General features: G+C 37.8%; 1 protein-coding gene across 1 annotated transcript; it reads left to right on the top strand.

Moving 5' to 3' along the window:
* Positions 1-4: 4 nt before the first annotated feature.
* On the top strand, positions 5-8,434 carry LOC117340279 (ATP synthase-coupling factor 6, mitochondrial-like). The gene is made up of 4 exons (XM_033902043.1): positions 5-76; positions 2,222-2,369; positions 6,108-6,229; positions 8,115-8,434. The coding sequence occupies exons 2-4, from the start codon at positions 2,227-2,229 to the stop codon at positions 8,180-8,182; spliced, it is 333 nt and encodes a 110-aa protein (XP_033757934.1). The 5' UTR covers positions 5-76; positions 2,222-2,226; the 3' UTR covers positions 8,183-8,434.
* Positions 8,435-13,274: the final 4,840 nt, after the last annotated feature.

Genomic DNA, 13,274 nt, shown 5'->3' with positions numbered 1-13,274 from the left:
GTTGTTAGATTGAATTCTCGTGAAAAATGGGCAACTCTCGTCCTTTTCGTTATTCTGCGATATCATTGGCTCAGAGGTCAGTATCAAACTAGACACGGTAGGATTTATGTTAAATAACTTATGATATCATATATAATACATCTATATTTTATTGTCATATTCAAACGGAAACATGAATTATTCGTTTTTGACGAAATGAGCGTATCCGACTTGTTTACAAAGCTTCGCAGGATGTCACGGTCATAGCATGGTGCCGGTGTCCGCTGCAGTTTGATGCTTGCCTGAATCACCCAATGTTCGGCCAGTGTTTATGAAATTCTTATTTTCTTAATCAATATAACAACGGGTCAGTCTTCACTTCAAAGAGGTTTTATTTATATTTATGATCAATCCACTCCAACAAGTTCGAAGGCGAAGGATGTTGCAGGCTACGATGAAAAACAGACGTTTCGACCCAAACATTAGGGCTCTTCAAGTCATTTCGCCCACTATCAATTCACTTAACACCCTACAGTTAAAAGTCATTTCGGTACAATTTGTCAAAATGAAATCGTAACATAACGTGTACATTTATCAACAGTGAAGGTCAGCGTTTCATCTATCGGGTTGTAATATGAGTGTGTCAACATTTCGGATTTTGGAATATTTGATAACCACAAACAGTTTGATCATGACATGATGAACAACCGTCGTTTGAACAATTTATGTTTTTAGGAATTTCTTGGTGTTTAGACCTTTCGAAAAAAAATGGTAATTTCAAATGCTATCGTTATAAAAACACAAAAGATTTGTGTAATATTAGGGAGATGGGGTCGTCACATATAAGAAAGAAGTACCCATTGTCCTTTCACCCTATTACAATTCGGAGCAATATTTAACCCCATTCCCAACTGATCGAAAAATTTCCCAATTTAGGAACCAAATTTCTAATATTTTTTTTAAAGACTGAAAGTCTGGCACTATAATATCACTTGTCAAGTCTTGATAGTAAATCTTGTTCTCCTAATTCATACAAATGTAGCAGGCAGGGTTTTAATTGTAAATAGTGTACATATAGCTTCAGGCTAGGGGGAATTTCCCTTTAGCTCAGTCGGTAGAGCGGCGAACCAGTAAGCCAAGGGTCACTGGTTTGATCCTGGCTGGCTGCACACTATATAGCTACTACTCCTTGAAATTTTACATTGGTGCTGCAGACCACTCCAAGACAGTGAAGTGAAAGCAAGAGGCTTCCTTGGAGATAGAACCTGGGTTGGTGTGTTCGGGGACGAACACGTTTGAAGGAGGGAGCAGTGTAGCAGGCCGCCAGGTTTTAATTGTAAATAGTGTACATATAGTTGTATGGTTGCCTTCTAGTTTCGGGAGGGGGCCGCGGTGGCCAAGTGGTTAATGTGTCCCGACACTTTAACACTAGCCCTCCACCTCTGGGTTGCGAGTTCGAAACCTACGTGGGGCAGTTGCCAGGTACTGACCGTAGGCCGGTGGTTTTTCTCCGGGTACTCCGGCTTTCCTCCACCTCCAAAACCTGGCACGTCCTTAAATGACCCTGGCTGTTAATAGGACGTTAAACAAAAACAAACCAATCTAGTTTCGGGCTAGGGGGAATATTCCTTTAGCTCAGTCAGTAGAGTGGCGGACCAGTAAGCCAAGGGTCACGGTCCCGGCTAGCTTAACACTACTACTCCTTGAACTTTTACACAAATAATCCCAAAACAATTTTTTCATAGAACTAAATTGCTGAGAATATTGTGCTGTTTTTTCCAAATTGACTTGGATAACACTGTAGTACCGATCAATATTTAAAGATTTTTGGAATTTTGATGGATTCATTGGTAAAAATAAAACTGAAAAGCAATATGTAGTATTTGGCTTATATTTTGCCACAAATATATACGGTATATATATAGACAGGGGAAAAACTGAAACCTGACATTTATCAATCTCTGATTTTAAATACAGTTCAAAAGACACAAATTCGACTTTCAGATGTCAAAATTGAAATGTAACCATTAGCATTAAACATCTTGTCAATACAGTACAACTACAAGTATAATGTTTTGTTTTAAATGATTATGATTAGTAAACTCTTGCAAATATGAAAATGGTAAATAATTCACATGTAACAAACAAAACTGGTGTTTTATGAAAAATTTTAGTTGTAGTTTTACAAACTTAGTTTACTTCAGAGTAAAAACAATAATAATGAAACTTTTGTTTATTACAGTCATCATGTTGGCGTCCAGATTAGCAGCAGTAGGGCGTACTGTCCAACTCCAGGTTCGCCGAAACTTTGGTGCATCTGCCATTGCACTGCAGAAGGCTGATCCAATACAGCAGTTGTTTCTGGATAAAATTAAAGAATACAGACAGAAGTAGGTATTAATTAAAGGTTTCCCATACACACTGATCAGCCAGTCTATATAAGGTTACCCATATCATAGACACTGATCAGCCAGTCCATATAAGGTTACCAATACCATAGACACTGATCAGTCAGTCCATATAAGGTTACCCTAGACACTGATCAGCCAGTCCATATAAGGTTACCCATACCATAGACACCGATCAGCCAGTCCATATAAGGTTACCCATACCATAGACACTGATCAGTCAGTCCATATAAGGTTACCTATACCATAGACACTGATCAGCCAGTCCATATAAGGTTACCCGTACCATAGACACTGATCAGCCAGTCCATATAAGGTTACCTGTACCATAGACACCGATCAGCCAGTCCATATAAGGTTACCCGTACCAGACACTGATCAGCCAGTCCATATAAGGTTACCAATACCATAGACACCGATCAGCCAGTCCATATAAGGTTACCCGTACCATAGACACCGATCAGTCAGTCCATATAAGGTTACCCATACCATAGACACTGATTAGTCAGTCCATATAAGGTCTCCCATACCATAGACACTGATTAGTCAGTCCATATAAGGTTACCCATACCATAGACACTGATCAGCCGGTCCATATAAGGTTACCCATACCATAGACACTGATCGGCCGGTCCATATAAGGTTACCCAAACCATAGACCTTGATCAGCCGGTCCATATAAGGTTACCCATACCATAGACACTGATTAGTCAGTCCATATAAGGTTACCCATACCATAGACACTGATCAGCCGGTCCATATAAGGTTACCCGTACCATAGACACTGATCAGTCAGTCCATATAAGGTTACCCATACCATAGACACTGATCAGTCAGTCCATATAAGGTTACACATACCATAGACACTGATCAGTCAGTCCATATAAGGTTACACATTCCATAGACACTGATCAGTCAGTCCATATAAGGTTACCCATTCCATAGACACGATCAACCAGTCCATATAAGGTTACCATAGACACTGATCAGCCAGTCCATATAAGGTTACCCATACCATAGACACTGATCAGTCAGTCCATATAAGGTTACACATACCATAGACACTGATCAGTCAGTCCATATAAGGTTACCCGTACCATAGACACTGATCAGTCAGTCCATATAAGGTTACCAAAGACACTGATCAGTCAGTCCATATAAGGTTACCCATACCATAGACACTGATCAGTCAGTCCATATAAGGTTACCCATACCATAGACACTGATCAGCCAGTCCATATAAGGTTACCATAGACACTGATCAGCAAGTCCATATAAGGTTACCCATACCATAGACACCGATCAGTCAGTCCATATAAGGTTACCCATACCATAGACACTGATCAGTCAGTCCATATAAGGTTACCCATACCATAGACACTGATCAGCAAGTCCATATAAGGTTACCCATACCATAGACACTGATCAGTCAGTCCATATAAGGTTACCCGTACCATAGACACTGATCAGCCAGTCCATATAAGGTTACCCATACCATAGACACTGATCAGCCAGTCCATATAAGGTTACCATAGACACTGATCAGCCAGTCCATATAAGGTTACCCATACCATAGACACTGATCAGTCCAGTCCATATAAGGTTACCCATACCATAGACACTGATCAGTCAGTCCATATAAGGTTACCATAGACACTGATCAACCAGTCCATATAAGGTTACCCATACCATAGACACGATCAACCAGTCCATATAAGGTTACCATAGACACTGATCAGTCAGTCCATATAAGGTTACCCATACCATAGACACGATCAACCAGTCCATATAAGGTTACCATAGACACTGATTAGTCAGTCCATATAAGGTTACCCATACCATAGACACTGATCAGCCAGTCCATATAAGGTTACCCATACCATAGACACTGATCAGTCAGTCCATATAAGGTTACCCATACCATAGACACCGATCAGCCAGTCCATATAAGGTTACCCATACCATAGACACTGATCAGTCAGTCCATATAAGGTTACCCATACCATAGACACTGATCAGCCAGTCCATATAAGGTTACCCATACCATAGACACTGATCAGCCAGTCCATATAAGGTTACCCATACCATACACACTGATCAGCCAGTCCATATAAGGTTACCCATACCATAGACACTGATCAGCCAGTACATATAAGGTTACCTGTACCATAGACCTTGATCAGCCAGTCCATATAAGGTTACCCATACCATAGACACTGATCAGCCAGTCCATATAAGGTTACCAATACCAGACACCGATCAGTCAGTCCATATAAGGTTACCCATACCATAGACACCGATCAGCCAGTCCATATAAGGTTACCCATACCATAGACACTGATCAGTCAGTCGTTATAAGGTCTCCCATACCATAGACACTGATCAGTCAGTCCATATAAGGTTACCCATACCATAGACACTGATCAGCTAGTCCATATAAGGTCTCCCATACCATAGACACCGATCAGTCAGTCCATATAAGGTTACCCATACCATAGACACTGATCAGTCAGTCCATATTAAAGTTTCCACACATTTTCTTTTCTTTTGTTTTGTATTGGGTGTGAATCCAATACACTACTTTAATGTAAAACATCTTCAAACTGTGTGGCATTTATTAAACCAGAGATTTACCTTTAACTGACAGATCTTTCCTAGAATTCATTGGGCGAGATATATACATTAAACACATTAATTTTGAAGAAAAAGAACCTGAAAATTTCTAAGGTACAAAATCCATGGTGAAAACCATGGCCACCTTTCTATCAAAAAAGTGTTCACATACAACCAGGCTTATGAGCTTATGGTCACAAGCTTTTTTCTGTCATTAAAATTTGTTAAATATGAAAGCTAGATGATTGAGATGATGTTGTGTATATTAAACTTTTTATCTAGTCCTAGAAATCTATGATCATTCCCTGTATTTGTCGTTTTACTGTCATCCTACAGGGATATCCGTAAGGAGGTACATTTTAATCTAGTCCTAGACTATGATCATTCCCTGTATTTGTCGTTTTACTGTCATCCTACAGGGATATCCGTAAGGAGGTACATTTTAATCTAGTCCTAGACAATCTTTGATCATTCCCTGTATTTGTCGTTTTACTGTGATCCTACAGGGATATCCGTAAGGAGGTACATTTTAATCTAGTCCTAGACAATCTTTGATCATTCCCTGTATTTGTCGTTTTACTGTCATCCTACAGGGATATCCGTAAGGAGGTACATTTTAATCTAGTCCTAGACTATGATCATTCCCTGTATTTGTCGTTTTACTGTCATCCTACAGGGATATCCGTAAGGAGGTACATTTTAATCTAGTCCTAGACAATCTTTGATCATTCCCTGTATTTGTCGTTTTACTGTGATCCTACAGGGATATCCGTAAGGAGGTACATTTTAATCTAGTCCTAGACAATCTTTGATCATTCCCTGTATTTGTCGTTTTACTGTGATCCTACAGGGATATCCGTAAGGAGGTACATTTTAATCTAGTCCTAGACAATCTTTGATCATTCCCTGTATTTGTCGTTTTACTGTCATCCTACAGGGATATCCGTAAGGAGGTACATTTTAATCTAGTCCTAGACTATGATCATTCCCTGTATTTGTCGTTTTACTGTCATCCTACAGGGATATCCGTAAGGAGGTACATTTTAATCTAGTCCTAGACAATCTTTGATCATTCCCTGTATTTGTCGTTTTACTGTCATCCTACAGTGATGTCCGTAAGGAGGCCGCCACTGACCCCGATATGTTGTCTGAACTAGAAAGACTGAAGGGAATGTATAAAGTACAGGAAGGAGAAGATATGACGACACTATCAGTTCCAACATACCAAGGTAAGCTCACATCTGGTAGAGATTTCTCTACAACTATTCTCTACACATGCAGTGATGGATTTTCCTCAATAGACACAATTTTCCCCCAAGACCAGAAATGAACAAAGTTTTAGGGTAAATTTTCTCCAGTCATAAACTCATAGAGGATAGTGAATAATATCTTTGCCTGTGACAGAGTTGTAAACAATACTATGGTTTTACTTTTCCAGTGGTGATAGCAGTGCAGGCAGCATCATCATTGCACTTAAAAAGTTTTTAACTTGGTATATTATTATAGTAAAGTTAGGTCACATAGGAGATATCTCAACACAGCCTTCACTTACATAATACTCTCCAGAATTCATGGTCCAGAGACTGGAAATTATTTTGGGAATCTGAACTTTGAAGATTTTGTGTTTAAGCTCAGTCTCTACAGATTACATTACATTATTTTTTGTATTTTTGCTTAAAATACATTTGATTTTGAGAAATTGATACAAGATCTTTATTGCGAAGGAGTGATTTTGGCAGTAAAAGTGACATAATGAGGTGAATTTGGAGAATTAGTGATTTTGAGAAATTTGATTTTGTACAATGCATCAAACATTTACACAATATAATGTAGGGGGTGGGTAGACTGGATACAATGTAGGGGAGGGGACTGGATTGATACACCTCTCTGCTGTTGTCTCCATCCACTGCAGGACCCAAGAACTAGTATTTGGTTAAGAAAATAGGCAAAAACCATGATAGAAAGCATTGATTTTATCTTCATCATAATTAGTGGAAAATGTTTGAGTTACCTCCCCTTATTTGGGAAGATCTACAGCAAATTAGGGTTTATTCTGAAAATCCAAATACTCAGGACTATTTTATTAAGTAGCAGACATCAGAATTTTCATCGTTTTTAATTTCAGACTTTGCTTTGTATGGTTAAAATTAACATAAAGATTACCAGCAAAAAAATCTAAAAATGTTATTTTTAATAGACTTTTTCTTTTGAGCTGATCTGATGACCCCTGGTGTACATGTAGTGTTATGCCAATCCACAAATTACCTTTGGTAAATATTTGGTACAAGAATTGTAATCAATGTCATTTACCTGCTGCCATACACATGACAGATCTGGAAATAAAATTTTGAAAAAGTCATAAATTTATGATATTTTCATTTTATAAAAGCCAAAAAATGCCTGTTTCTGCTAACCCTATCTATAACGCATATTTTTGTGTCAACTATAAAGGTTTCCAACCACTTCAAGAAAGGACTATTAAAGTCAGGAATCCCTGTCAGTGTAACCTTAGTAAAAACTGTTTGAAATATAAAAAGATTTCCACATCTATAAAATTTACCTATTTTTTTTTCTGGCTTGATATAGAGGAAACATGTGAATTATTTTTTAAGGACTAAAAACTCTTCCTTGAATCATGTTCGGTCGTACATAATGTATATCTTTAGTGTGCTCAAACAAAATTGATTCATTTGAGAGGTTCTATCCACATATATACAAACACAGCAATCTTTTTCCGTCAACGTTAGCTCTATCTGGCCTTTATTTATCAACAGATTTTTATGAAACTTACTACAAATATTCTATTACACACTAGCTCAAGCGAGTTCATGTTAACAGAATTTTGTGATTATTTTAAGCAGAGTCATGGCCCTTTTATTGCCAAATATGGGCATTGTGTAGAAAATGTTTTCTATTTTTCATTCAATTTCTTTTAAGATTTTGCACAATACAACTAGAAGCAATTATGTTTAACAAATTATGTTTCATTTATCTCGTGTTTCGACATTGTATATTAGCTTTTCCAGTGATGGGTGTATCATGCTCCCGCTTGCAGAGGTCTTGTTTCTTTTCATGTTCTGCTATTAATTCCTAAACTCCATTATTTTTTGACAGATATTGGAGTAGAAAACATTGATCTCGGTACAACCACCTCAGCGGACGGAGTGGAAGTAACAGAATAAAGAAACAAACGAGAGTGGACTAATTATGTGATACTCTACAAAACAACCGTAAAACCTGGAACAAAACAGAACATCGTTTTGGAACTGGCAACAATTGTAGAGATATTTATTATGTTATTCTGGATAAAAAAGCGAAAATATGTGATGGACATAGAATTGTGTGAATGTAGGGTATTTCAAGTTTGATTTGTACATAAAGATCACTGGATGAGTGTAACAGATGTTACATAATAGTCTGGTGGAAGGAGATAATCTTGTTGTGTTATTAGTCCACATGCTCGAAACTGAGGGAAATATAGGTTTCCTCTACGTATACGTCCATCATGTACGTATGTATAACGTAACACCAAAATTTATCAGCCCTGGAGCGCCTTCATTCCTTGAGGGATTTCTGAAAAACTTCACACAATAAGGACCATAATTACTCTTACCCTGGACAGGGATATCCAGTTTTACCGGGGTGAGATTTTCTTATCTCACCCTGGGAAAACGACAAGCTACACATGCTCTTTGCACGTTCTCAATGATTGTATTACGTCACGTCAACAATACCATGACGTCACGGCAACAGTACAATGACGTCACATCGACAATTCAATCACGTCCCATCAACATTTTCTTGCATTGATGTAACGTCAATATTATTAGATACATAAGAGGGAAAACAGGGTAAGAGAAAAATAATCATTCGCCCCCATGGAAGTGAGACAGGGGAATCTCAACCCTCGGGAAAGATAATTAAGCTGCCGAACACTTGGCAAGCCTCGTGTTTGGCAACTTAATAATCTTCCCCTCGGGTTTAGATTCCCCTGTCTCACCCCCACAGGGTGAAATATTCTATTAATCTCAGACAAGTGGGAGTTTCAGGGTTTTTGGGTCAAGGTCACTGTTACTATTTTTAGCAGGTTGCGGTAGTATGCTTGTTTTAATTGAGTTGTAGCGTAACTAATGGTGACTGTGGTCAGTGTTACAGCTACCGTCACCATTACAATGATGGACGTTCTATGGAACATTTGTAAACAAGAAGTATCTTTATAAAAGATAACCGGCATAGTTTTAATGCTGGTGGTTATAATGTAAAACTGCTGGTGAAATAAATTAATGAATAAAAGCGTTTCAGCAGAGACTTGTATATCAGATCCGAGACATATATATATGTCTCTGATCAGATCGACAAGTCTCCGGTTTCAGCACGGATAACACAATTATATCAGTTTGAATCATTTTTGATGATAATAAGACTGCATTTGAATCAGGAATATAATTTTATTATGTGTCATTTGAAAGTGTAGTATTCAGAGCTATTCCAGTATAATGGGAGAAAATATGTATTTTGTTATAAGTCATTCTCCTTGTTGGTTTTCTTCTGTTTGACAAACCTGGAGTCCCCAGTTGGGTAGATATTTGACTGGACCTTTGCATCACATTGCATCACCAAACATTGTATAACAACACAATTTTAATGGAAGTTGTGAAGTCTTAATTCAATTGAAGATTTGCGTGATGACATCCCTGTTGTATGATATGGGCAAATAATTGTCTTAAAGATTCATATTTAAGGTTCAAAATCTGTTGCACATAGGCAAAATTAAGATAAGAATGATTTTTTGTTAATATATTTAAATAGATATATCATCATCAATATAAAAGCTATCTGGTACAGTTTTATTGGTATTAAAAGACACATTTTGGAAAGATGTTCCTTAAACACACACAAAAATGTTCTAGATATTCTGACGAGACAGCAAATTAGTGTTGAAGCATGTAAACTAAGACTTTGGTGAAATCATAGGAAGGTTTTTGGTCATTGAACACAAATGGGCAGGATGGTCTTAAGCCATTGTTTTGTCCGTTCTATATAATATTCATACACTGTTAACGTTTCATATTTCAAACTTCTCTAGTGCCATCGATTAGATTTATTTCAAACATGCCTTGAATGATCTGAAGACTGTCTACACCAGCTAGCTAAATGTCTCTGGCTATCTTTTGGTTCTCATGCCAACTGTTGCACGGCGCTCGTCTTTCTCGTTTCTCGTCCTGACTAAGTGTTGTTATTTTTCGGGTCTGTCCAAAATCCAAGATGGATGCCATCTTGGGAAAAACACATTCAATGTCCTTTTCCAGTTTTACTGGTGCCATTGAGCTAAAAATCGGTCGGGAAGTTAAGGAAAAAAAACTTTAAAAAATCTTTTGGCATGATAACCAAAGCAGCCATTTTGTAATACATTATTCAGTTTGCATGATTTTTCTGTCATTAACTAAAATTGCTGTTTTGTGCCGATTCCATGCGATAACTGGAACAGTTGTTTACAGATTTTCTTTGAACTCGATTACAAGGTTAAATGCCTAGTTCCACTACACATGTTCGGTATTTATATATCAACCTGAATAAGCCTAAGTGACCATCCGCTGAGGTTTCATCAATATTCCTAAAGGAATCTCCTTAACATATTGTCTCTGTGGAAAAGCTTTACAGAATTTAGGAAAGTTCCTTGGGTAATATTTCATCCTTTAATCCAACAATGATTTCCTAGTTCCGACCAACGCTTGAGGTGCAATGTCGTTTTTCCGGTGGATGAAATCTACCCGATGTCACTTCAAATTAGATGCGGAATTCATCAGTTCTTCGGCAAACCAACTTTCCCTCAAGTGTTTAGACGGACGGCAACTTTCTCAGATAGCTTTTGGAAAATCGGTATCGTGCACCTTGTTGCTTGTTTCTTCTAAAACAATCTTAAACATCCTCTTACTAGAACCATAAGTGTCTAGCACGATATATTAGTCTATAATCGGTCTTGGACTTATAAACGTGCTAAACACCTATGAATAGAACAGTGACTTCATTAGGCCGCTGAGATCGTAAGAGGCGACTAAATTTGGGATCTTATCTTCTCTCTTCTTTCTTAACAGCTTTCTTCTTCCTAATGTCTCCCTTGACAGTGCCTCACTTTTGGCCTTTTTTGGTTGAGCGTTCGTCCCTGTGAGGAAGGCTTTGGGTTCTGTCCCCTGGCCGAGACATACCGGAGTCTTTAAAAATGGTAGCTACTACTCCTGCTTAGCGCTCGGCATATTTGGAGTGGGACGACTGGTTCGCCCGTTGTCGGTATACTGTGACCGGGTGAGGTGTCCTGCTGGATGTCTTCGGCGGTATGCTTCAGTGAGGTAGCACTATAAATCGGCAAAAGTTCCGGCCTATCACAAGGAGACTTAACACGAACATACCGCAGCCTCCCAAAACACACATACGCACTCACCACACGCATGCATTTCGCACGCACGGGAGGCCGTCCTTAAATGACCTTAGCTGTTAATAGGATGTTAAACAAAATAAACCAAATCATTAGGTCGCCGGGACGATGTCCAGCTGGGGAGCTACATGTATCATTCGGCTAACGTCGACCGATTCCAGTACCCTTCGAACTGTTCGATATAGGTACGGAATCGGCCGAGATGTGACGAGCGGGGAGCTATTGACATACCCCCGGCGTCGGCCACATTCTCAGACAGCTAGGGTACAAAGTTTTTATAAAGCTACAGCTTCGGTATTTGACATGTGTGTTCCTTGTCATCAGACCCCCTTTCCATTGGTATTATATTTGCGGACCTGCTGAACTTCGCTTGTTACTTTAATTCAAATAAATATGTATCTATTTTTATATCAAATCCATATGATATTGATGAAGATCTTGACAGTATTGTTCATGGATTAAAAAATAGTAGCTTACAAAGACATCTTGGAGGCGTTTTTAATTCAGACGCAAAATGGTTTGATAAAATTGATGAAATTTATAAATCAATAATGAGAACAATACATGTCTAAAGACAATCTATTTATGTTAATACGTGATGCTCTATGCATAATTTACAAATCATTTATATTACCTATTCTGGGATATGTATGTGAGGTTTCGGATTGATATTCTCAATCAGATTCGGAAACGTTAGAGCGATCTTAGCGTGAGGAATCAATAAAGATGCATTGTATTACCATCTTGTGCCAATAATGAACAGCCAGAAGAAAACTTCAGATATCATGGAAAAGATGAATACGAAAATGTCTCCTAGCTATCTATGAAATCTACTGCCCCTTAGTAGGCGAAATTAATCCATATGCTTTATGAAATGAAGTCAACTAGAATTCATCATCGTCGATTTTCTACTGCAGACAAATCTTTCTATATCAAATAACTGAAACAAGATACATTTTTTTTGTATTTATTTTATTTTTCAAGTTTTTCAGCATAGAAAAATACAAAAATATATCCCATACACTTACACTCGCACATAAGATCATAATCACATCACATATATGATATCATCATTATCATCATTATCTTCGCGTTATTCAACGTTATTCATTCTAGACTAAGACACCACGCATTTCTTTTTTGAGTGCCAATTCTAATCAAATGCTTGTGCTTTAATCTTTTAATAACCTAAATATGTAAATACAATTAAATCTGTTACTCTTTGTCTTTGGTGGCGAAAACCTGGCTTTAGATATACAGAAATTCATTCAACATGTGCAGTCCTTCATAAAATCCAGCGGAATATTTTGAACATAAACCTCTTTCCGTTTTTGAGTTTTAAATTAATTGTCTATGTCATCAAGAGATGGCTTTATGAGTTGCTATAACTTGTGCAAAATGCCCTGTACCAATTTTGGACAGTAAAATATTTCTTAAATCAAGATTATTTCAAAAACTGGAGACAAAATTATTGGCCGGTTAAATCTCCGCCTTCACTACGGTACCATGAACTGTATTCAAACGATGTCGGCAGAGAGGGGCACTTTAACCTGTTTTGGAGTCTAAATCATACCGTTCTGTGTCAGAACGTTGGAAGGATTGGACCATCTTATTAATGCTCTCTGGAACCACAGGCGTCTGTTTCTGGTTGGTATTAATAGAAGAAACAAGAAATATCTTTCAAAAAGATAAACGGCATAGTTTTAATGCTGATGGTTATAATACGTATAAAACTGCCGGTGAAATAAATTACCGAACTAATACGTTTCAGCAACGATAACAAAATTATATCAGTTTGAATCAATTTTGGTGATAATAAGACAGCATTTGAGTGAGGAATA

The sequence above is a fragment of the Pecten maximus genome, chromosome 13, assembly GCF_902652985.1.
Source record: "Pecten maximus chromosome 13, xPecMax1.1, whole genome shotgun sequence".
NCBI classification, from domain to species: Eukaryota; Metazoa; Mollusca; class Bivalvia; order Pectinida; family Pectinidae; genus Pecten; species Pecten maximus.
Note: the sequence above shows the minus strand (reverse complement) of the source record. Positions and strands in the feature narration are given on the sequence as shown.